The sequence below is a fragment of the Podarcis tiliguerta genome, assembly GCF_965153285.1.
Source record: "Podarcis tiliguerta genome assembly, chromosome: 5".
Lineage (NCBI taxonomy): Eukaryota > Metazoa > Chordata > Lepidosauria > Squamata > Lacertidae > Podarcis > Podarcis tiliguerta.
The window spans coordinates 71,344,176-71,370,600 of NC_139538.1; the positions used below are offsets into that span (position 1 = coordinate 71,344,176).

Sequence of the window (26,425 nt, forward strand, 5' to 3'; positions counted from 1 at the left end):
TAAAAATTACAAATTTTGCATCTCATTAGTACATATTTGGGGATGCAGGTGGCGCTGTGGTCTAAACCACTGAGCTTGCTGATCAGAAGGTCAGCAGTTCAAATCCCCATGACAGGGTGAGTTCCCGTTGCTCAGTCCCTGCTCCTGCCCACCTAGCAGTTCGAAAGCACATCAAAGTGCAAGTAGATAAATAGGTACCGCCCCGGCGGGAAGGTAAACAGTATTTCCGTGTGCTGCTCTGGTTCGTCAGAAGCGGCTTAGTCATGCTGGCCACATGACCCGGAAGCTGTACGCCGGCTCCCTCGGCCAATAAAGAGAGATGAGCGCCGCAACCCCAGAGTCGGTCACGACTGGACCTAATGGTCCGGGGTCCCTTTACCTTTCCCTAGTACATATTTAAGGTACAGTAGCCAATTATTGGTTGAGATGGCTGTTGCACGTATGGCTGTAAATTCACCAGGGCAGTGGAGATTTCTCCAGCTTGTTCCTCCCCTCTGGTCCTGACAAGTCTCCCAGCAACTCTTGGCTGGCTGGAAGGAACCCTTACCAGGAGCACTCCATTGGCCCTGGAGAATTCCTGTGCAGGTCGCACTTGTATTGCCGACTTTATAAAAAATTCAGTATGTTTCCATATGAAGCACCATTGAGCTTTCCCCCCGATGCCCTAGCCTTAGGTACTAGAGCATGAGCCCATTGAACACCTTGGTCATCTGATGATTTGGAAGGCCAACAGTGCAATCCAGTACATGGGGGTTGGACTCGATGACCCTTGTGATCCCTTCTAGCTCTATGGTTTTGATTCTATGAAATCCCACTGATTTCGGTGAAGTTTACGCCAAGGTATGTGAGTACAGGACCTCACACAGCTGAATGCCAAGGAACATCACCCTATCATTTAGCAAAATGGGGAGGTACAGAACATCTACCTTGTACATAGAAGCTCCCAGATGCAACTCTGGAGAGCCACTGCCAGTCAGTGTAGACCTGGGTTTCCCAAACTTGGGTCTCCAGCTGTCTTTGGACTACAATACCTATCATCCCCAACCACTGGTCCTGCTAGCTAGGGATGATGGGAGTTGTAGTCCAAAAACAGCTGGAGACCCAAGTTTGTGAAAGTCTGCTGTAGACAATACTGAGCTAGACAGACCAATGTTCTGACTCAATATAAGGCAGCTTCATAGGTTCCTAAGTCTTGGGAATTTAGGATGGGATGGGGAATCTGTGGATCCCCATATGCTATTGGACTATATCTCCCATCATCCCTGCCATCCTGGCTGGGGCTTGATGGGACTTAGACAACATCTGGTGAGTCACAACTTTCCTATCCCTGTGAAAGGCTAGCAATATACAGTGGTACCTCGGGTTACAGACGCTTCAGGTTACAGACGCTTCAGGTTACAGACTCCACTAACCCAGAAATAGTACCTTGGGTTAAGAACTTTGCTTCAGGATGAGAACAGAAATCGTGCTCCAGTGGAGCAGCAGCAGCGGGAGGCCCCATTAGCTAAAGTGGTGCTTCAGGTTAAGAATGGTTTCAGGTTAAGAACGGACCTCCAGAACGAATTAAGTTCTTAACCTGAGGTGCCACTGTACTGTAGCAAGGGGTCTCCTTAGGAGGCAACAGCTTGCTTCCTCTTTGCCATTTTTGCCACCAACAGATTCAGTGGAAACAGTTCTAGTGTTTATCACCATTCGAATAAAATGCCTAAAAGCAGACTTTGATGTAAAAAGCAGGAGGTTGAGAATTTCAGGGGGACATGTAAGACGCAATGGCTTTGAAACCGCATTTTCTAATGAAAATGCCGAGATTATTAACTATTGGAAATAGCTTCAACAATAATTCCTCTACAGTAGACAATTAAAGTCGAATTACTATGTAACTAAAGATTCTGTGACAGTTATTATTATATAAGTTGATTCTACTAGTCAGACGCTGACTTTCCATAATACATTCTCCAAATATTATACCCAGCGTGGCATCATATATAACAGTTACCTTGTCAAAATGCTGTTTGGTGCAAATTAAATTATTGACAGCAATATAATTTTCTGTTCACTTTATTATTTTGATTCATTCCGTCTGTCAACAAGCACAATGGCTTATCACCAGATTTAGAACTGGAGATGTGGAGGGAGGAATACTTGTTAGATACTGAAATATTTATTCTCTATTCTTTCTTTCTTTCTCCCTCTATAGTCATACTTCTGCTAAGTTAAGGTTCTTACAGTAGGGGTTGTCCATGCTTTAGCATTGCATTTGGAAGCTCGTGTTCATTAAAGCATGCGTCCGAAGTTGACATTTTCTAACACTCACCTAATTGGGGAGGGCATTCCAGATCTACAAGTTTATGGGTATAACTTTCTGAGAAAACTGCAATGATCCCTAATAACCAGCAGGAGGTCTAGTAGACCTTTTTCTGCTTTAATATTGCTAGCTTCAGTGGAATGTCTCAACTTTTAACAATGATTCCTAAACCTCGAAGTGCTGGGGACAACTGATTGGGCTTGCTTCTTTTGTTCTCAACTACCAAAGTTTTGAACATTACAGCTCCTTTGCATGTCACAGCCACAAGTATTGGCCAGGACACTTGGCACACCACAACAGACCAGCCAGGAGGACCAGGTGGCAGAAGCCAGCACCAGTGGTGCTGGACCCAGTCCTCGCCACCAAGCCCAACAGCCAGGTGTGCTTCAGTCCAGAGGCAGCATCCCTGAGCCAAATTCCCCTGAAGGTTTGGCACCCTCAATACCAAGTTATCCCATGCTCCTTGGTGTCCCATGCTCTCCAGTATAGGCAACGCATCAAATGGGAAACAGGCAGGAGAAGTGATGGAATGATAGACTGTAGGTCAGAAGACTATCCTTTTATCCACCACTTCCTCTACTCTTCATGAAGGGGGTGGAGCCTGGGTGAGGATAGTCAGGCTAGGAGGGTTGTAAGGGCTCTTTTGGAGCTATGATGCCATCGGAACAAGTGAACTGTCCAGGGTACTGAAGGACCTTGATACACAGTCATATACAGTCAGGCACCAGGTCTGTGTTGCAAACTTGATATGAGGCTGACAACATCAGCCTGGAGACAGACAGACAGGTTGCTTAACCACAGCAATGACCAGAGGAGAAATGACTGTTGAGAGGAGTGCAGAGGGAAGCAGCACCATGGCGCATCTGCAGCAGCGCAACCAGATGCCTTCATCTGCCCCAGCTGCAATAAAACATGTCTCTTCCATACCAATCTCTACACCCACAGCAGGCGCTGTGACTCTCCCAACAGTTTGACTTCACCCTCAAAGGCGCACTCCTCCATTGTCTCCCGAGATGGAAGGATGCCAATAGCAGTCATATACAGATAGGGGCTGTATATGTTCATATAGTACTGTCCCTGTCTATCCCTTCTGTTTTTGCCTTCAGATTAAGGCTTCTGTGGGTTCAGCCTCCTCAGAAGCAGGCAATACAGAAAAGTTCCCTTGAAGCATTTCTAAGTTAAAAATACAGCGGAGCTGTGTTTGCGAATCAAAAAGACGAATGTTTTGTGGGAGTTGGTGGGTGGGTGGGAGGCAGTCTTGCTTGGTAGGCAACGTTACACATACTGTGAGTCACTGAGATTTTTTATCAGCTGAGATGCTACTATGCAAGGCTGATCATCACTATTTGCTCTGGGGGGAAAGAAGACATTTAGAATTTCCCTGTATTGGTTTTTGTCAGAATGCAACCAGTGCCGGATTTACGTATAAGCCAAACAAGCTATAGCTAAGGGCCCCACTCTCTTGGGGCCCCCCCCCAAAATTAAAGGAAAATAAACCCTGGATGTACATTTCCAAAATATAAAAAACAAATAAAATAAAACCTACATACAGCAAAAGTGTTAACATAGGCTCCTATGGTATAAGTAAAGGGCCCCGCTTGCTAGCCTGCTCCCTAAAATATCACTGTTCAACAATTACTTTGATAAAATACATATTTTGTGATGTGCAAATGGCTTTAGATACCTATTAGGTCCATAAATTACCATATAGCATATATTCAACACAAAGAACAGCAACAATTTGTTGTTGACAAAGGACAGCTGGACATATAAAGGGCCCCATTACCTTCAGTAGCTTAGGGCCTCACCAAACCTAAATCCGGCCCTGAATGCAACAGACCACCAGAAAGTGCATCATGGACCACTTGTGATCCACAGATCACAATTTATATGAGAAACAAGAACTCTGAGAAGCAGGTGATGCATGCAAGACAAGGAAATTGTGTTTCAGTTCTAGCAGATTCTCTGTTGGTTGGAAAACCCTTTCCCAAAAATGTTGCTATGGTCCTTTGATACAAGAACATGAGAAGCCTGACAGGATCAGACCAAAGGCTCATCGAGTCCAGCATCCTGTTCTCACACTGGCCAGGTCAGGAGCCGATGGGAAGCTTGCAAGCAGGACCTTAGTGCGAACTTGGGATTCTCAGCGACAGATATTCAGAAGATGAGAACTGCTTCCTTCCTATCTTTAATGTTCAGAGCAGCCAGATGGGCAAGAGAGAAGCAGCGATGGAACAAAGGGGAAAGAAGTATGGTCCTCAAACCATCTATACTATTGCTCACCCACCAATTCAGATGGCTGGCTTTGGGGTGGGGTATGAGAGCACCCTTAGAACACAGGGCCCATCGTGAACTGCTGGATCCATCTGCAGTTCCCCCATGTGGTGAACTGTTGAACGGCAAAGAACCTTCAGCCCTTGGACAGTCTCTGCCCATGATGTTGGCTTCATTGAATGGGAAGGAGTCCAGGGGAGATGCAGGCAGAGAGAAACAGATCAGCCCATGGTGTGCCCAGCAAGTAAAAAAATGTGGCTTGGAAAGCAGCTGGAGAAAACAACCTCACTGTGCTTTAAGCTGCTAATGTGCACACTGTAGCCTTAGTGATTGATTATGTTATTATTGTATCTTGATTTTCTGTTCCCCGCTCTTTTCTTCTATTAGCAACCTTGTAGTTTGTTTGTTTTTAACAGAAAAGCAGGCTACCCATGTTTAAATAATATTTTTTTAAAAAATAATGATGAATTGTGGCCTAAATTAATTTGGTGATGTCTTGGGAATCTGCCTCCTTTGAGCGTCAGTTGGATGAGGCAGGATTCACAGAGGTACAAATGGGACCACTCCTCTCTCTTTTGAAGGGGGCTGGGGTTACAGTTTATTAAGAGCTGGAGCAGGCATGGGAAAACTCGGCCCTCTGGATGTTTTGGGCCTACAACTCCCATGATCCCTAGCTAACAGGACCAGTGGTCAGGGGTGATGGGAACTGTAGTCCCAAAACATCTGGAGGGCCGAGTTTGCCTATGCCTGAGCTGGAGAAAGACAGGGAGAGAGAGCAGGAGAAGCAGAGAAGGGGAAGAGACCTGTATGACAAAATAGGGTCCTACATTGCTGATTGGGATGAAAGGGTTTTGGAGACTAATCCAGGGCAGTGGTTCACGAGCTTCATTCAGGTGGTTTGCAGAAGTGATGGGGAGGGAGGAGATTCTGCCATCCTCAGAGGTCATGGCTGGAGGCAAGATGGGGGAATGTCCCAAGCGGGGGAAAGAGGCTGACAAGGCACCTGAAAGGGGTGGAGAATCAGTACATGAGAATGAAGGAAGCAGCAAAAGAGGAGAAGGAGCTCGGAGGGAAAGTACGCAGCACATTATAACCCTAAACAGGCAGAAAAATCATTTGTTGTCCAGTAGGCCCCACAACAATTGTCAAGGGGTTTGGTGGGTGGGTGGGAGTTTGAGAACCACGACTCTAGTTTCAAAAAGCATGGGGGAAATGCAGAGAATACTTCACAAAACAGCGCCCTCAAATACATACCTGGACTTGTTTCGATTAATGTCTGCAGGAGACTCTGTGGATATTTAAGTTATAATTAGAAAAATCTTAATAATTATTCATAAAGGAAACGGCTTATAAGAAGTAAATAAGGAGGCCAGATACAGGATAAAGGAAGTCTTTTCTTTGGTTGTTTGAATTGTTGTATGTTATGCTTATTGTATGTTATGTTCACGTTTAATGAGGGTGGATTTCTGTATTGGGGGGTGAGGGGTTTATGTTATGTTGTAAATAAAATTTCCAATAAAAATTAAAAATTAGAGAACCATGACTCTAATCTGCTTAGGAAATGGAGGCATTATAGGTTGTATCCAACTGCATTTTACTCCATGTGAACTCGCTGACATGCATGGACCTAAGTTAACCATGTTAATTCATTTTAGTAGGCCTGCTCTAAGAATGACTAACAGTAACATGGTCATAAGTGAGACTCGTGGGAGAGAATGAGGCAGGATCGTGCCACACCTCTTGAAAGGAAATTGTGGTAGCGCATAGCAATCCAGGGCCTCCTCCCTCCCTTGCCTGAGTGATACTACTGGGAGAGGTGGCTCGGTCTACCCGTTTTGTGAATGCTTGGACTAAAAGGGAGAAGTTGACGCCGCTGTGAAGACGGAGCTCTTTTGTGAATTCTCCCATCTGGTGTTACAGGCAAACAGTCTCCTCCTCAGTGTGTATCGGCTGGAGAAACAAAGTGGGAGTGCGGCTGTTCTTGCTGTGTTGTCGAAGAAAGGAACAGCTTGTTCCAATACTATTCCAAATATATAATTAGATAGAAGGAAAAGTGATTAGTGAGGGGGAGACAACTGAACAAATTAAAAACCAAAGATGGGAGTGCATTTAACTGAGCTATAAGGTAGTTTTTTGTTGTTTTTTTAAGGCAAAAAGAGAGAGTTCTCAAGTGTTGGGAAAGGCAATAAGAGATCATTGCAGTGGCTTGAACGCGTACAAAGTGTGAGTTCTGTGTTGTTATGTCAGAGGATGCGTGGATGTTGTTTGCCACTGGTCGCCTTAAGGAGACATATGTCCACCTTAAGCACAGTAGTGCTTCTCACAATCAAGGGCCATATCCATTTTGTTAAATAAAATAAAATAAAATATTTAAAACTTTTTTGTTTTTTACTCAGAGTAATCATAATCTTTCTCTGAGGGTTAAATAAAGCTGCCGTGGTGCCAGAGCTGTAATAATTTGTCGCAGATCACAACCACACTATATTAGATGCTGATTCATGAATTGAGCCCAATGATCACTGGGGTGAAAAACTTGTATTTCAGAATGCTGGGAAGGGCTTGCCGGCTTCACAAAACACCCCTCAATGTGTGACATGGCCTGCTCCAACTGGAGTAACCCTTCCCCTTAGGGCCATCTACCAAGGACTCAGCTATACAGTTGCTATTAAAACGATTTAAGTGTGTTTAAATATACAATGAGACACTAGATGGCAATGGTGAGCCTTATGGAAAATTCAATGTATTTTTTAAAAATGCTTTTAAGAATTTTCAGAACGTTTCTTAATATGTGTGTAGTTTCCACCCAACAGCTGCCTTGTGGGAAGGATTCTGGTGTTTTTTTAATGTATATATTTATTGTTATGTTTATTTCTTGAAAATGCATTTTAATGTTACCTGTGAGCTGTTTTGGAAGGATCCGTATGCTGAAATGTGAGCTACAAATTGCTGTAATAAATAATAATTTTATTTATTTAATAAATTCCCTGCACATAGAAAACTAGTGTGGCAAATACGGGTAGAATTCTTCTCTCTGCAACCTGGTGTCCTAGGTGTAGTGACAGGGTTTGAATGGTTTTTTGGGGGGTTGGATGGAGGAGTGTTCAGGTGAGTTTTCACCTATAGTCTGAAGCAGTAGAGGTGAAACTATTTCCGTGAGAACTGAGCCTTAGCTTTTAGACTGGATGTCTTTAATTACCGCCTTCATTTTACCAAGAAGCTTTCCTCATTATGCCTCTTTGTATTTCAAGTTCAGATTTAAGACAGAAACAGTTCTACCTTGATTACACAAGAGGTTCTTTAATTTCTGTTCTAGCCTGAATTACAAAATAAAGAGATATAGATCTTGACATTTAAAGAACTCAGTGGGGTACCACTGAGATAGATGCTCCTGAAGCAAGCCATTTTGGTAAAAGCATTATTTCAATTTTAAAGGCATTCATACTGAAAGAACACAGAGCCAAAACTGGCAACAGTGAAAACCATTCAGCTGTTAAAAACCTGGCCTGTCTTCTCTTCTTTTTCCTCTGTGTAAATAATTTTTGGGTTAGTTAGAGGCCAGAGAGGTGTGCTATTATAATTGCCTGAACAAATCTTTCCCAACTTGGTGCTCTTCAACACAAAAGAAAACCTTGCTGTACGGACAAAACGTGTATTTGTATTTGTAGTGTGATGCTCGGAGCACACCGCATCACAAGGACACGTGTTGTGAAAGTTGTGCAAAAATGGTGTCGCTGCAGAAGGCCGCAACTTTTATCGTGTCAGAGGTGTGACATGAGAGCATTGGGCGTGTCAAAGGGCAGTGGCTTTTGCCTAGTGATTTACAACATTTATATCCCATCTTTCTTCTAAGGAGCTCACAAATGGCACGCGCGGTTCTCCCCCTCCTCACTTAATCCCCACAACAACCCTGTGAGGTAGGTTAGGCCAAGAGGAGCTGACTGGACCGAGTGAGCTTCACGACTGAATGGCAATTTGGACCCTGGTCTCCCAGGTTCTAGTCAAGACACTCTAACCACTGACTTGGGGCAAGGCCTATTTTAGTCATAGGTTTGTTTTAAAAATAAAATGTGTAGGGTGCGTGGCTAGTTAAAGGAAAACTACAGTGGTACCTCGGGTTACATACACTTCAGGTTACATACGCTTCAGGTTACAGACTCTGCTAACCTAGAAATAGTACCTTGGGTTAAGAACTTTGCTTCAGGATGAGAACAGAAATTGGACTCCGGCGGTGCAGCAGCAGCAGGAGGCCCCATTAGCTACAGTGATGCTTCAGGTTAAGAACAGTTTCAGGTTAAGAACGGACCTCCGGAACGAATTAAGTACTTAACCCAAGGTACCACTGTAAAGAGATTCTGACGCTTTGGCCTTATTCAAAATAAACCGAGCTTTCACAAAGCTGGTGAATTTCAGGCTTTGTAAATTGGCATTCTGACCTGAGCAGGTAGCAAACGTTAACTCTGTTGTGCTTTGTCGCTTAGCTATTACCATCCCTGTTCAGTGGGAATTACACATTTGACCTTACGAGCGTCGTCAAATGATTGCTTTGGTTTCCACTCCGTTTTCGAAATTTAGATCGCTGGCGTTCTTACTCCCTCCCAACCCCCGCCATGGATTTTCATTTGCACCGAAATCTCGCTCCTTTTAGTTTTGTTTCCTCGGCCCCTCCTTCCTAGCCTGTGCCTATATTGTTATATGTGACCCCAGAAAGGGGAGGGTGGGGAATGATGCAGCAAAATGCACAAGGCAAAGACTGGGGTGTGGGTGGGAACGGATAAATGCGATCGCATAGAATTTGGGGGATCATCTGGTGTGTGGTTGCGGCAAGAGGAGCCCAACATCATTACGGGGTGGCGGCATAATTGTAGGTTTCCTAACAAGGATGGAATGGTGTGGGCCATCATTCTGCTATCAGAATTTGTGCTGACTACTTGGGTTCGTGAGAGCAGTAGGGCTTCTCTGATGCTGTTTACTATATACCTGCCATTCTGAAGCTACTCCAGCTTGGTAAGCTATTTACTACTAATAATACTTTTTTTTGGGGGGGGAGGACTTTGTAAAGAGCGAAAGAGCAATGAGTGTTTAAATGAATTTAAATAGGAAGAGTGTTAAACTGGAGAACTAGATAACAGAATGCTGGTTAATACTACACGCCCTATTTAACATCCACTATTAAATCTACTTTCAAATGCATTTTTTTTTAAAAAAAGTGTGCACTTGAACAAACCCACTGTGGCACAGTGTTCTTTCTAGAATAAAAACGATACTTGCAAGCCCACAGAGAAACAGACCCAACCTGTCTAAGTTTAATCTACATCTACCTTTTAAGCATTGACACAAAGCATTTTGAGGGCTTAGGGAAAGTGCTGTGCAGATATTAATATAATGCCAAAGCAAACTTCTCCTGATTTCACAGAAAATACCTAATTGCCTATTTATTTATTTTTTTAAAAAAAAAATAGCAGAGATTTTTCACTCTACCTCCCTTCAAAAGTATTAGGCAGCTGAGGGCACTAACAACGCCCTCTCAACAAGAAACAATTTATACATAGTGTTTAACATATAAATCTCTCGTTTTCTTCTGCTATTGCAAAAATGTGTGTCTTTTAGCTGAATTAAAACGAGTTTCTTTTTTTAAGAATATGCAAACTGTTCTGCCTGCAATTAACATTTTTGCCACAGGATGGCGCGTGATCAAGCGAGGGCGGGGAGCAGTTTTAGATGCAAGCGGAATACAGTACTTGCACGAGGGATGAAAGATCAGGTTTCCTTCGGGTTTTTCTTTTTAACCGAGAGGAATAAAAATTTAACCCGCATTACTCCCCTCCCCTAAGCAATATAATACAATACAAATTCAAAAACTGTCAAGGCAGCACTGGGTTTGTTGCAAAAGAGGCAAATGAGCTACATCGTCATCACCATTATTACTATTTATTTGCTTGAGAGTCGCGTCTGAGATACCTCTATTATAAGAAATACATCGGAATAGGGAAAATGCAGCCAATTGCACTTGTGAGATGCTCCAAGGTTCAGATTTCAGAGCCCAGATGAGCTGTGAATGGAAAGGAACCGACTAAAAGGGTGATCAGCCATGGAGGCGACCCGGTTGTGGTCCCCCCCCCCCAGCTCTATATGCTAGACCATGGGTAGGCAAACTAAGGCCCGGGGGCCGGATCCAGCCCAATCGCCTTCTAAATCCCTCCCGCGGACGGTCCGGGAATCAGCATGCATTTTTACATGAGTAGAATGTGTCCTTTTCTTTAACATGCATCTCTGGGTTACTTGTGGGGCCTGCCTGGTGTTGCTACATGAGCGGAATGTGTGCTTTTATTTAAAACTCATCTCTGGGTTGTTTGTGGGGCATAGGAATTCGTTCATCCCCCCCCCCCCCAATATAGTCCAGCCCCCCACAAGGTCTGAGGGACAGTGGACCGGCCCCCTGCTGAACAGGTTTGCTGACCCCTGTGCTAGAGGTAGCCCAGCAACCTTCACCCCCGTTCAGCACGACCAATGGTCCGCGATGATGATGGGCGATGACGGGAGGCCCAGGACCATCTAGAAAGCGGCCCCACACCGCCTACCCCCCATCCCTGAGCTTAGGGCCTAAGGAAAACCCGCGCGAGAGGTTTGCAAGGAGTTGCTATCAGTTCGCTCCTTTAATAAAAGGCTTTTCAACCGAGAAATGCCACCTTCCCGCTTCGAAAACAACAAACGTGTCTCCGCGTGGCGCCTGCGCGTTGACTGCGGGGCCACAGGCCTCTTTTCTAAAAGGCGAGACTGAGGCAGCCGTGACTTTCCAGCGTTTGCTGGCCTCCAACTCCCAACAGTCCCGACCAGCATGATCAATAGACGGAGGGAATGGGAGCTGTAGTCCGGAAGCATTTGGAAGGCCCCATGTTCCATTACTTAGAGAGTATAGTACAGTACTTTGCCTGGGTTGTTTTTTTTTTGGGGGGGGGGGGTGTTTACTTCTATATGGGGCTTGGTTTGCTAACCGACATTGACATATCGCTATCAGGGCGACCCCCAAAACCAGATTTTGGGATAAAATGGGCTGGGGGAATAGACAGTGGCGTTTTGCATGCCAAGGGTGTCGTGTGCTCGCTTGCATCTATATGCGGATCACCCAGCCCATCATCAACACCTGTCACTCTGGAAGCACTCGTTTAGTGCTCCCGCCGGCGACTATTGCTAATTCTAGGGGCACTACGTGGCGATCATGCAAACGGTTTGTGGCTGCGTAGCCCTTCCGTGGGCAGAACACAGTTGGGTGGCTTTTGGCCTGTACAAAAAGCGGTTCCCTTTTACAGCTTTGCTGCCGAGATCAGCCATAAAAAGGGGAGATGGTGTGGGTTTGCTTTGAAAGGCCCGTTGCAAAAGAAGTGCTGGAAATTTTGAGAGCGGTCTCCAAACCCCTCACGGCGCAATCCCGCGCGCGTCTTTTCAGAAGCCGGCCTCACTGGGCTCAAATGGCTTCCTAGGACACAAGCGCATAGGATCGCTCGCAGCCTTAATCTGCTGTGATCCCGCCACGGAAGCGTTGTAATCCGGTGTTTTATGAGGACGGGTTCTCAAAACTCAAGCGCTGCAACAGGGTGGCGTCCCCCTCCACTTCCTTTAAATGAGGAGGATTGAAGGTTGAAATCCGAGGCAGCTCCATGGGAGATAAGAGGTGACTAATCTGCATTAGCAGACCTTGATTTAAGCTGCGAGTCAGCGCCTGCTGGGTCTGCTCTGAATGCCAAGGTTCAGCCTGCAACATGTGCGCGCGGGAGCGCGAGGATATGGCTCCTGAGCATATGCAGAGCGCCTGCCCCTTACTCGTGGGCAATTAGCACCACCAGAACCTACACGCCCACAAAAGACTACGGGAAGAAGCTGCGGGACAAAGAGAACAAAGTCCAAACAACAAGAAGTCGGTGGGAGCATCTGAAATACTGCAAACCAGCCGGATCTATAGGAGGGAGTGTGTGCGTAAGAGAGGGGCCTCTCCTAGGAGCCCACGGCGGCCTGCCCCCATTTATGGAACTCATCGTGGCTTTTGTCATTGTCATCTAAAGTGCACCCACACCCCATGAATTGCTTCGCGGGTGTTCTGTGTGGATTTGACTCCGACTCCAGATGGAACCGGACGGTGTTTTACGAAGCCCGAATCGCCCACATGAAGTTTCCCAGCGGGCGGGTCGCGGAGAGGATATAAACAGTGGCGGCGGCGGCGGCAGCGTCGAGACGCGCACTCGCCTCTGGCACAAAACCGGCAGCCGCTCGCTCTGTCCCGTTTGGCAAATCTCCCCCTTCCTGCAGACCTCTCACTCTCTATTTCCGCGGCGGAGCAACTTTCCACTTGCGCAGCGGAGAGCGCGCGCGCGCGCGCAAGTTTTCCATCCAAGTAGCTGCCGCCTAACTCATTCATTCTTATCGGCGCATCTTTCCGCCACTAATTCAGAAAAATTAAGTTGGGAGTGTATGTGAGTGCGGGGGGTGGGAAGTGGGATAGAATCCGGCTTGGTGAATGCAGCTCTTTTCCGATTGGCCCGTTAGGAGCTGCCCAGAAGAGAGAGCGGGGGGAGGGGGCGCTTAGACGGCTATCTGATCTGCTCCCCGTGTGTGTGCGCTTGTGTGTTTTCTTTTTTCCGAAGTTGAAGTTTCCGGAAGGACTCCCAAAAAGGCAGTCGGGGAGGAGCCCCGCCGTTGCCGGATGCTCGCCTTTTTAGGAATGGGGCTCAGCAACCGGAATATCCCTCTCCCGGGGGCTGCAGAAAGCGATCTCTGGTGGTCCCCCACGCCGCAGCCCCTTCCCCACGCCGATGGCCACGTGCGCCGGAGATCCGGCTCGAAATTGGCAGCCACGCCGCGGCTCCGCTGCCCCTGCCATGCTATGCCCAAGTTTGCCGCTTCTTCTGCACGGAATAGAAAGAAAGCAGGGGCGGGGATGCAGCCACTCCAGGCGCGCCATGCTAATTTCCCATGTGACGAGCCTCCCCGGCCGCCCTTCCCCGTTCCTCAGTCCTTATATGGGCAGTGACGTAGCGGGCATTCACGGCCTCCCAATAAATACTTAGAGCAAGACTTTCCATCTAGCGAGAGCTGCAATTGATTAAAACGGGCTCTGCAAGGGACACCGACTGTTACAACAACATTTACAGCAACTCCCGGGGCTTTGAAACAGAGCAGTTATCAGAGGGAGGCAGAGCAAGAGCCTCTCTTTAGACATAGGATTTAAACAAAACCAAAACCAAACCAAATCTATCTACTGGAGGAGAATCGACCCTTTCCCCTTTCCCTGCACAATAATTACACCACGGGCAAGGCAGGGCAGTTTCCATTGTCTGTGGACCAAATGATGACCGCCAAGACGGTAGACAAAATCCCAGTCAGTCTGAGTGGGCTTGTGCACCACCTCCCTGAAAGCATTTACTCAGTGGAGGACATCGCCACTACCCTGCCAGGATCAGTGATCAACTTTCCTAATGGTGACTTGGGAGGACCCTTTGACCAGCTGAGCGGTGTGACAGGAGGTAAGGCACCCCCCCCCCCGCGAGCCCCTTCCCAAAACGACCTTTTTGGATCCGGATCTTTGGGCTTTTGTTGGTGGGCAAGAGTATTTTTTGTGGGAGGGGTGGGAGCAGGAGGGGCAGCACTTTGAGTTTGGGGCTGATGATGTTTCAGTGGAAGGAAAACTGGGTCTCTGTGCATGTGCAAACAGGTGTCAAGGGGCAGGGGGATGCTGGAAGCTGCAAACCTCTCTTGCCCTGGAGAAATCCCACTGACTTAACTGGAGTTTTAAAGAGTGGAAAAGGACGGGTTTTTAGGGGGGGTTGTTAGTGTGTTAAATTGGAACTAGTATCCTGAAACTGGAAGAGATTCCCTAACCTTGAGAAGAGCTACACTAAATAAACTGCCCACAGTTAGTAACAGACATTTATATAGGGCCGACAGAACTGTATTTAATCGGGGGTAACCTAACTGTGTGACTAACTGCACAAGACGCCCACTGAGAGCGCTGGAGTCGGTTTTACTGTCAAGAGCGAAAAGGATAATTTGGGGATTCCCGTTCATATCAGTGGGATTAAGGTTGTGTGTTTTGGGGTAACTCACCCCCCCCCCCAAAAAAAGTGCAAATGGGATTTGTGGGTTGCAGTGAAAGTGAATGTAGTGTGGGAAAGTGAAATGTGTCTTATTTGGGATTTCGGTCGATAAAAAACCCCTTCCGCCCCACTCCTACCCCTTGCGCGGGAATTTCTGCTCAATCCAAGCCACCAAAGTTAGGGCTGACGAACTTTCAAACGTGGCGCAGACTGCGCCGCTTGAAAGGCGCTCTCCCCTCGGGGAAATCGACGCCCCCAGTCTCCCACCCCCACCGATCCGTGAGCAAGAGGCCCCCGTGTTGTGTCTGCGTGGGCATGGAACGGATACTGATGCTCACTTGCCCTGGCAGGGAGAAGACGCTGCCCGGGCGCTGCTTGGCCCGCGGGCCCTCGAGGAGAGCCGCGGGGCCCCCGGTGCTGACCCGCCTTTCTCTCCCCTCCACCCTCCAGATCATGGCCTGATCGACATGAGCGACAAACGGTCCCTGGAGCTGCCGTACCCCTGCAGCGGCTTCGCGCCGCCTTCGCGCGGCCAGCCCTTCACCTACATGGGCAAGTTCTCCATCGACCCGGCGCAGTACCCCGGCGCAGGCTGCTATCCGGCCGACGGCATCCTCAACTTGGTCAGCGCCGGCATCCTGCAGGGGGTAGCTGCCCCCTCGTCGTCGTCGTCCGCCGTCGCCTCGTCCTCCTCCGCCCCCTCGTCGTCTTCGGTCACTTCGTCGTCCGCCGCCTCGTCGGGATCTCCCAACCCGCTGGGCTGCGCCATGGCGCCCACCGCCGGAGACTTGGAGCACATGTACTCGCCGCCCCCGCCGCCCTACTCCGCCTGCGGGGAGCTTTTCCAGCCGCAACAGCACCACCACCACTCCCAGCAGCAGCAGCAGCAGGCGCATCCGGACGGCTCTTCGGCTTTCCTGGCCGCCTCCTCGGGGCCCTACCCTCCGCCCCCTTCGTACCACCACTCCCCCAAGGCGGGGACGCCATCCGGCGCCGACGGCGGCGGCCTCTTCTCCATGATCCAGGACTACCCGAGCTTCTTCCCGCCGCCGCCGCCGCCCCCGCCGTGCAGCCAGCGCGACCTCCACGGCGCCGCCGTCGAGCGGAAGCCGTTCTCGTGCCCGCTGGACTCGGTGCGCGTCCCGCCTCCGCTCACGCCCCTCTCCACCATCCGCAGCTTCAGCCTGGGCGCGCCCCCTGGCGGCTTGGGCGACGGCCCGGCGTCGGGGCCCGCGGCCCGCTTCGCGCCCGGCGCCTACGGCAGCCCGGCCCACTTGCCCTTGCGCCCCATCCTGCGCCCGCGCAAGTACCCGAACCGTCCCAGCAAGACGCCCGTGCACGAGCGGCCTTACCCGTGCCCGGCCGAGGGCTGCGACCGGCGCTTCTCGCGCTCCGACGAGCTGACGCGCCACATCCGCATCCACACGGGCCACAAGCCCTTCCAGTGCCGCATCTGCATGCGCAACTTCAGCCGCAGCGACCACCTCACCACGCACATCCGCACGCACACGGGAGAAAAGCCCTTCGCCTGCGACTTCTGCGGGAGGAAGTTCGCCCGCAGCGACGAGAGGAAGCGCCACACCAAGATCCACCTGCGCCAGAAGGAGCGCAAAGGCGCCAACGCGGCCTCCGGCCCGGGATCGGCCTCCGCCTCGGGCCCCGGTGCGCCTCCGCCCGGCTCCATGTGCTCCGGCGGCGGCAGCGGCGCCACTCTAACCTCGTGTGCCTCTCGGACCCGGACGCCCTGATCCTGAAGCCTCTGGGCCCTCTTTTGGCCACGGACTCGCGTTGCGCGTGAGGGGGCCTCGCCGCCTCCTGCGATCCGCCCGTCCCGCCGTCGGTGGGCAGCGTCCGGCAGGTAACCGGTAAAGGATCGCCCGCTCTCCACGCCTCATGCTTGTTGGAGCGGGTTGCTGGACAAACCGCAGGAAGCGATCGGGTCAGGCTGGACTTGGAGAAGCGCCCCTTCTTAGCACAGACCGGTACCTTTCCCGTGGGGAGAGTTGGGGAGGGGAGGACTCTCACGTGCACTTTATAGCCCCCCAAGAGTCCAGCAGCAAGAATCCCTTGTTATTTGCCAAAGCCGCTCAACCCCTGCCCTCCTCACCCCTTCCGGCACGCACGCACCACGGCGTTGTTAAAGATGGAAACCTTTCTTGTTTCGTTTCGTTTTAACAGTCTAAATGCAACTAATTAAGCAGCGGCCCCCAAGCACTGTTTACTTGGAAAAGCATGCAAAACCAATGCGTCCCTGGATAAAACGGAAATGCAATGGGGACAGGGCAGGGGGACAGGAGGCAGGGGGCAATATCTGGCCTTAATAGTGGGGGTAGGGGAGGTACTTTCCAGATTTAAAATAACTATTTCCTCCCCCTCCACTGTATATTTCCACCTTTTGTGGTCTGTATTCTTTTGAAAAGCAATGTGCACTGTTCTCCCAGGGTGAGGAGGGTTAGAAGCGAGAGGACTGAATGGAGACTTATTTAACTTATTTCAAGGGGGACTGTACATACCTTCTCTGGTGTCTGGCTGCATGCAATCGTGTTGAACTGTCCTTGGTGCCTTGTTCTGGGGATGTAGGCAATGGTTCCGTGGCTGCATGGCGAATCGGTTGCCTTACTAATCACGGCACAGTGGGGTGGGATGGGAGGGAGAGAGATTTATCATCAGCTCCCTGGGTTTTAGTATAGCTGTATATTTCTGCCTATTAATATTTGGATTTTTTCATAGAAAGTCTATTTTTGTATGCACTGGGTTTTCCTTTGTGACTTATTATTAAGTGTTGCTTTTGTAGAAAATAATATTTTGGTTCGTTGGTTCGTTGATTTGTTTTTATAAAAACAGAAGGATCACAGGATGTGTATAATCTTTCTAGACGGCTGACAGAGAAGCTGTTGGCTTCTGCACAATGGGTGAAATAGAAGCGATCCGCCTTAAAAAGGCACAACCACTAACTGGAGCCATCCCCCCAAGAAAGGTGGTTTTGTCATGAACGTTGTGTAAATAAATGTTTTGTGCAAAGAAAAAACCTGTCCTGTTATTACTATGAAGTATCCCACACACTGAACTACTTGTATATTACAGTCATGGGTACTGGAGAAGGGATGGAGGCAGGAAGAGATTTCCAGCCCTACATTTGAGAATTCCCCTTCATAGACAAAAATTAAGCGACTGCCAGAAAAGTAGCTTGGTTCTTTAATGTTTCTATCCATTACCTCCTGGTTCTGCTTATACATTTTCTCTGTCAAACACGTCAAACATGAATGTCTTTGCCTTCATGTTAACCTGAATTTAAAGCTGGCTATGTTGATAATAGGATTCCCACTGTCTTCGGGTAGAATCTTGAATTCCCCATTCTAGGCTTGCTACCCAAGATCCCATGGAATCTATTGATCCACCTGTTAAAAAACGTTTATCACATCGTTCTAGTGTACATACGCAGGACTGCTTGCAATGCCTAAAACTGCAATTCCTAAAAAGCGCTGTGGGACAACTGGAAAAGAAACAGGGTCAGCCGTTAAAGCATCATGAAAACATTGTGTGGAAAACCTGCTGGAAGAAAAATATGTTTACCCAGTGAAAGTAAACAGTGAGGGAGGGTGGCCAACTGTGCCTCATGGGGCAAGGTATTCCTTCATTTTTCTGTCTTGTCCTGCTATATCGTCACTAGATCAAAAAACGAAATGATGAGATAGGCCTGAATTAGGGCTGTTATTTTCACAAGACGATCCTTTTAAATCAGTGTCTAATGTTTTCAAATCTGCTCCCTTCAACTCCTGTGTATCAAGCAGACCTAATGTACTACCCAGCCAAAGTGATGCATTTTGTCCCATCAGCCTCAGTGGGAAAAGTGCAGGCCTGATTCTGTATATGTCTACTCATTGTATCCAGTGGGCCTTACAGGTAAGTGCAGTCACTATATGCAAATAGAAGAATTTCCCAGTGCCTATGGAATTCCTTTACGCTTGTTCCCCCTAGCAAGTTTTCACCAGGGGTGGTGGTGGTGGTGGTGATGATGATGATGATGATAGAAAGGGCATTGCTTTGAAATGGTGAGACTGAATAGTGCCACAGCCAAGTTTGTGCCATTGCACTTTCACACTTTCAGCTGTGTCACCCTCCTAGCAATTTCGCCTGCTTGCAGCAAAGGTATTTGGTAGCAACATCCACACGGCTTGAAATAGTGTTGATACCCCACACAGTATGGCCTGGATCTAAAGAACCATGAAACTTAATTTAGTGAGCCTGGAGATACGGTAGATATGGAAGCCATTCCTATGCATGTTTACTCAGAAGTAAGCCCTATTGAGTGCAGTCAGGCTGTAGTGCAAACCTAACCATGTGTCCTCAGAAGTATGTCCCACTGATTTCAATGGCTCTCACTCTCAGGTAAATACACAGAAGAATGCAGCCTTCTAAGTCACTTGAGAATGTTTTGAAGTAGCAGGTTTGGCACAAGCCCATTCAAAGAAAAACGATCTGGTCCATTGGAAGCACTTTGTGAAAGCTCATGTTGTTCTTTGGAACGCAGCCTTTGAAAGTTGGGTGTTCATTTCAGATCTTGCAGGTTAGGTGCGCACAACAGGTCTTTCCTGACTCGTGCAAAATTCGACCCGAGGTTCCGGAAGTGCACGAAATGGCAACATGCGTAAAGCTTCCTTGTCCTTTTTGCAAAGGAGCATGTGTAAACCAAATCCTCAAGCCGAGTAGCACTTGAGCACTGAGGACTTCCCCACAAAGCAATAAATAGAAATGTTAATGCATTTTTGACTCATTACTGTTCCGTGATTTGAGGCGTGCTAATTTAAGCAAGCTCAGGAAATAAATACCGCACCGACCAAGCATGGCCCACTTGGAGAAAGCTGCTTTGATGGGCAAGGAAAGGTGTCTGCAGCTTTGCAGAGAGGGCGCTTAAAGAGCATCATGCTTCACAGGAAAATGCCACTTTAAATAGGTCACGGGCTTAAATGCCTTTTTGCCAGATCCCTCTGTAAAGAATCTTGTCGTGGTGGAAACTCCTGATAACTCTGTGACCCATTCTGTGTCTTGGAAATAAATCCACAGACATTAGTTTCGTGCTAACCTTTTTATTTGGCTGCCTGCCCACACTTATCTACTGTATGTGGGGCATTAGGCCAGCATTGGGTTGGGGTTGTCAGTCAACTGCAAGGAGACATTGCCGGTTCTTGAAACCCCCTGGTTCTGCTGCTCCTCCGTAGTTGAAGGGGAGATGGGCCCAGGGAGAGCACTCAGGGAGGATCCCAAATGTGGTATAAAGAAAAAGCACTCACTTTGGCCAAGCCAGAGGGAGAGAGAGAGAGAGAGAGGCAAGTGGCTATTAGTACACTGGTTGAACATGGGAATTTCAGAGTTTTGGTGCCACCCCTGAGTCCTATTACTGGGTTTTTGCTTTATCGGCAATGAAATTGTAGGAACTTTGCAAAACGCACAGTGATATGAGAATGGCCAACACGTGGCATTTATATCACTTGACTTCTTCAACACTTGGTGGCTGGCCCCCAAATACATGAGCTGACCCCATTGAAAAGCCCTGCCTTTGAGGCAAAGTGCAGAGATATGGAAGCTCTCTCTGTGGTCTTGGCTCTATGATGGCTCCTTTGCAAGTGCAAGCCTTCACTTGATCCTGCAGTCGTCGTGTGATTCGTATGTATGTATGTATGTATGTGTGTGTGAGCCAGCCTTTTGGTCTTTCAAGAGCGCTTAGAGCAAAAAGAAAGATGACGGGGACTAAGATAAAGGGAAAGAACAGGGCACGATAAACATTAGCAACTGTAGGGAACAGTTGTTTCCACAAAGTACATAGTGGGCACCTGTTGCATCTAGGCAGGAATGCTATTCTACAGAACAGCGGAAGACACACTAAACGTCCTGCTCTGAGTTACTGTGGAGGGGGCTTCTGTGATCTTTGGCAGTTGCAGGAGAGATTCCACCACAGACCACAGCAATCTACTCAGTGTATAAGGGATAAGAAGCGGGGGGGGGGGGGGGGGGCGTAGCTGAACCAAGGGGAGTGGGAAAAGGGTTTGCATAGCCTTCTTGCAGGGAGACTTTTTTTAAGCAGGGCCACATTCAAAACAGTCCACACCTGCTGTCACAGATTGTGTATGCCTTACTATTTAAATAGCTCTACAGGTTGTGTGGCTTGTGGATTACGCCTTCAAAGTTTCTTTTGAAAACCTCTACCCCAGCTTGCAAAAACTTTGGATTCCACAGGCAGGAGGAAGAAACCGTCACATGCTTTCCTGTTTCATGTGTGTTAAATCCATTTGTTATGAAACACATTTACTCAAACTTAGCTGGTAACGTGTGGTGTCCACTTTCTTGGTTAATGTAAAAGTTAGGCCAACTTAAGAATGGAGTTTTTAATAGTAACAACACTGGTTTAACACAGCAGCAGGTTTTTCCATTAGCAGCAGTAATTTGCCAACCTGTACTTGTCTATGAACTATAGAAATCCTCCTAAGGTACAAACCATGGCATCGCTGCCGATTTTATAGAGAGATCCTCTTCTGTCTATACAAGTATTAGCCCAGGGGGTTTCTATTGCCCCACTTCACCCCCGCTGCTTCTAGGGGTCAGGGGACCCTCCAGAGCAGTTTTCAGTAAAGCTCAAATGGGACTACAGTCAGACAGGTAAAATCGGCATACAGGGGCAGAACACTATGGATGAGTAGCAGCTCAGTCACAAGGCTAATTCTTTAGGCCACCCTCCAGATGCTGCTAGATTAGATTCCAACTCCCATCCATCCCAGCACATCATTATTTCAGCAATACTCACTTTTGCGCTCCTCCTCTCTCAGTACATCATGGGACAAATCAGCCTTGGTTTAACGTGGCCAAAGTGGCCATAGCTGCTCCCTATGCTGCAACATTAAAGACCACCACTGTTTCAAAAGATTTAACACCTGATCACAATGGATGGAGGAAAAGAACCACAAAGGTGATACTGATAGGCAGGAGTTTGGAGATTGCCATAAGAATAGGAAATCCACCATCAATGAAGGGTTGCTTCTAAGATATTTGATACTGCACTTTCTCTTATGATCTTTGTGGAGGTTATGATCAAAACTCACAAGCATTAGTAAATTATATTTGAAATCCTTGTGTAATACACACCTTGACCTTGAAAACACCAAACTACTACCACCTTGTACATTGAAACAAATTATCCAAACATGAAAAGAGTTGCACAGAGGTTGAATGGCACTTGATGAACCAAATAGACCAGTGGTTCACCAATAATTTTTTGTCATTTTTGCATGGTAATATCACAAATTTTATGGTCTGTTTTAGCGCTGTGCAATCTTCAGTATATTGGCCTAAATCGGTTTTGAAATCACATTGCGATACACAGCAATATATTACTCCTCGCACAAGGGAGAACAGGGCAGCTGATTGCAAGGCACCACTGAAATCACACAATGATCTCAGCCGATAATGCTGCTGATCTGAGCTGCCTTCCCTCATGCTGACTGAAGAAAAGGGCAGCTGATCACCCTCACATCATGCACTGTGGCACTACCTTCCCCTGGCACTGAGGCAGAGCAGCTTTTCTCAGTCAGCAGGAAAGCAGCACCGCCACAGTAGACATGCATCTTGTGCATTTTGGCTAGCTACCACCGCAGGCTGCCCCACTGAGGGCAGCCTGATGTACCCCCCCCATCCCCCTCAACCATGACTGTGACTGCTCCTTCCCTCATCCCCACACCTGATCTCCGTTTTCAGACATTGGAATATTGTGATGTTTAGCTGCTGATATATCACAACATTGAAAGCCAGATATCGCTCAGCCCTAGTCTTAATAGGAGCTACTCCACATTTTGTTCAAAAAATTGCTTTGCGGAGGTAACTACCACAGAGTTATCAATTTTTTTAAAGGGTTCATGGCTGGGCTGTTGAAAAATAGGGGGTCCTCAGTAATTAGCTTATTGGGAATCACTGAAATAGACTGATAGCCAAGATACCAGTATAACCTAGATCTTGTTGGACAACTGATACTAAATTCAACAGGATTATATAGTTTTCCAGAAGTATAGACAATATGCATCCAGAAAAGAAGCCCCCTCCCACCCTGTAATGACACTCATGCTATGGGGAGGAAAAGCCACAACACCTGTTTCCTCCTCTTTTAATAAAAGTTCTGTAAAATAACTCTAGAAATATTAAATGGGGCAAGTACCGTATATTACTTCACTACATGTCTATCCACAGGTATAGATCATTATTTTTTCCATAAAAGCAGAGTGGTCAAGCCAAAAGTTGCCTGCAACTCACCCCCCCCCCCCCCCATTCTATTCTATACAAGACATGTGCCAGAAACTAAGACTATTACCACCAATTGCGAAAAACACCATCTGTTGTTCTGTTACATAATGCTATCCTTCCAGATACATAGGAATGAATCTTCCAGCAAAATCCACTAGGAAAAAAAGTGTCACCTTATGTTAAAGAATTGCACAACAGATAATCAGGAATTCTCAGTTTTTAATATCTAAAAATCATGTTTCTTAATACAATATTTCTCCCCCACAGGATAATCTCTAACCTGGCAGCATCCTTGAACAGGATGCAACCTGAATTTCAGTTATATACCGAACTGCTCTCTGCTCCAGCCAATTTAGTATCATTATTGGCTTTCCAGCACATTTTTTTCTCCCAAATCCACCCAGGAGAGAAGGAGCAGGACAACATCCTCATCAGTCTGAATTGACATGGGAACTGAAAAGTACTGGACCATTCATAGGGAAAGTTAACTAGCAAGCTTCAGGGAAGAATTCTTATTGCCTTAATTTTTTTCAGCTGTAGCAAAAGGAAAAAAAGAGGGGGGGTTTTGCAGCCCAAAGTTTATTTTTAAATTAAGCCAAGTAGTGTAGTTGTTGTTGTTTTTAACCAAACCTATTCTTCCATATCTTCACAGCAACCAGTAGGAATAAATACAATGGCACCTGACTGCTTTGCACGCACAGAATGGAGAGGAAGGCTCCGGATTTTGTAGTAGCTTCCTTGCAGGAAGAGCTGTGGAATACAGTATGTGTCCTGAGTGGATGATGGTTCCCGTCTCCGCTCCAAGCAGCTGAGACACACACACAACAAAGCAGCTCAGGCCACGTTCTTGGCCAGAAAAGAGGCAGTGCCCACCTTAAGTGTTCTCAGTTTGTATGCCAAGTAGGAGTTGGCTGTTGTGCTACTGGGAATTTGCCTGCAGGTGGGGAGAGCAACATCCACCCTTAAAAAATACCCTACTTCTATGTGTACCATTTGAAATGCGGGTTTGGAGTAGGTGCGGGACCTGTTTTCCTTCCTTAACTCTTCATTTAATGTCGCCTGCAGATCTGCCCCTCCACCTTAAGCCAGTGGAGTTGAGTTCTTCATGCTCTCTGAAATAACTGAACCAGAAGTAGCAGCAGATGCTGACTTATCTCCCTAAAACAAATCAAGATACCTCCCAATAAATGCCCTCGTGGAAGTAGGGGATTTTGTTGGTGCAGCAGTAGGAAGGAAGCTTAAAGTTCAGAAGGGGGTGGGGAGCCTCTGGCCAGGGAATGGACAGGACTCTTCCTATGGCTTTGCTCTCCCCAACTGCAGCATCAGCACCTCCGGAAGCGAGTGTGTCGAGGGGCCTGGGGCGAGCTGGACACTCCCTTCCCGGCGGGCCTTGGGGACGAGAAAAGGACTCGCATCTTCCCTCCGTCTAAACCGGATGGCGGGCAGCTCAGGCCAGGAGCACGGCGGGTCTGGGGATGGTCCTTCAAGGGGACACCTGGGGCCCCGGGTAGGGCTCTCCGCCGCACCAGAAATCCGCCGCCTGGGCCGTCTCGAGCAGCCACACCTCTTTGGGCAGCCCCGGAGGGTCGGCGGCGGGCGGAGGCAGGCTCTGCCCGTCCAGCAGGCGGAAGTAGTGGCAGTCCCGCCCGTGCTCCGGGTCGTAGGGCGGCGCGAGGATGTCGAGGAAGGCGGCGGGCCCGCCCACGGCGTCGATCTGGTGCAGGTTGTCGGTGTGCGGCGACAGCAGGCACGGCGCCGAGGCGGGCGTGTAGAGCTGGTGCGAGCGGAGCAGGGCGCGCCGGCGGGAGCGAGCAGGAGGGGGCTGCCCCGACGACGACGCCCCCGCGGAGGTGGCGCTTCCCGCCCCGGCTCCCCCGGCTCCGCCGTCGGGGGCGTCGAAGCAGGCGATGCGCAGCGTGCCGTAGAGCACCTTGAGCAGCCCGTCCATGCCCGGGTGGTCGTGCAGAGGGATGCAGGCGCCGGCGCGCAGCACGAAGACGCCCATGCTGAAGCTCTCCGTCTCGCAGATGTGCATGTAGCTGACGGGAGGCTGCGCCAGGCCCGGCACCGCCGACGGGCCCCGCGGGGACAGGCGCAGGTCCTCGGCCCGGACCTCGTTCAGCAGCTGCTGCAGGCGGTGCAGGTTCTCCGCGAAGCGAGGCCCGCTCCCGTCACCGCCGCCGCTGTTGTTGTTACCGCCCGGCGGGCGGAACGTGAGGCGGGCCTGCCGGGCCACCCGCTGGATCAGGGAGGCCATGTTGTCGCGGGGCATCGTGCCGCCGCCGCCGCCGCTGCCTCCGCCTCCCCACAGCGGATGGTGCGAGGCTCTGCGCACGCGCCGCCTCGTCCGCTTTCCGCCTCCCGCTTCCCTTTCCCCCCTTTGGTCCCGCTAGGCATTATGGGGAGTGTAGTTCTCTTCCTCGACCGTTTCTCCCTGCGGAGTTTCTTTTTTTCTTCTGCTTGAAACGCACCTACACGGGGATCCCTTTTTTTTTTTTTTTAAAAAAGGAAAGCTGAAGGGGACGGAGGGTTTTAATGGGGCAAAACTTGCCGGCCTTCTCCTTTGCATTAGTTTATTTGAGGAGATAATTAAGTTCCTAAGACTCCAAGCTGCATATCAAAACTAATATACTCACAGTTTTCTTCTTTGCCAGCACTCTCTGCCCTTCCTGCAGATTCAAATATTGTGTCATCCAACAGCTTCCTTATTTCTCCCTCTAAGCCCAGCCAGTCTCTTATATAACATCCACACCATATATTTATTTATTCACAGTATTTATAGCCCACTCTTCATTGAATGTTTTCAGTACCAGAGTGAGGAACTAAGTAATAAAAATAAACAAAAACAATATGCAAAAATTACAAAATCAAACAAACAGGTCCAAAAAAAACAACTTAACAATGTTGCCATAAGGTAAACAAGCAAAACCACAGCAGCAAAATTAATATTTCCAATTTAACAAAATTCCTAGGTAAAAACAAACAAAACATTCATATAGATTAAATAACCAATGACTTTAGCAACAGTTCCCACCCCATCTTTCACCTATAGCAGCCCACTCTGTGTCAACAGACTCTTTCTTGCTTTTGAGTAATTTAACATCTTTCACCTCCATATATTCAAAGTACATGGCTCCCCCCGCAAAGAATTCTGGGAACTATATTTTGTTAAGAGGGCTGGGAATTGTAGCTCTGGGGCAAACTACAGTTTCCATTATTCTGGGGAAGCTATGTGCTTTAAATGATGCAGGTGTTATCCTAATTCTTTCATTCCCTCAATTCATCTTTGAATTAATGAAGAGCCTCTACCTTGGGGTCCACAGATCACACATCGAATCACAGAACTGTAGAGTTGGAAGGGATCGTGAGGGTCATCTAATCCAACGCCCTGCAATGCACAAATCTCAACCAGATCAAACATGACAGATGGCCATCCAACCTCTGCTTTAAAACCTCCAAGGAAGGAGAGTCCAGC

At 48.3% G+C, this 26,425-nt stretch overlaps 2 protein-coding genes across 2 annotated transcripts; one reads left to right on the plus strand and one right to left on the minus strand.

The window, feature by feature from the left end:
- The first annotated feature begins 11,559 nt into the window (after positions 1–11,559).
- EGR2 (early growth response 2) lies at positions 11,560–17,692 on the plus strand. The gene is made up of 2 exons (XM_083441208.1): positions 11,560–14,094; positions 15,115–17,692. Exons 1-2 carry the CDS (start codon positions 13,917–13,919, stop codon positions 16,410–16,412), a joined length of 1,476 nt encoding a protein of 491 aa, XP_083297334.1. The 5' UTR covers positions 11,560–13,916; the 3' UTR covers positions 16,413–17,692.
- A 5,457-nt stretch (positions 17,693–23,149) lies between these two features.
- Positions 23,150–25,514, minus strand: ADO (2-aminoethanethiol dioxygenase). The gene has a single exon (XM_083441304.1). The coding sequence runs from the start codon at positions 25,220–25,222 to the stop codon at positions 24,434–24,436; it is 789 nt and encodes a 262-aa protein (XP_083297430.1). The 5' UTR covers positions 25,223–25,514; the 3' UTR covers positions 23,150–24,433.
- Between the last annotated feature and the right edge of the window lie 911 nt (positions 25,515–26,425).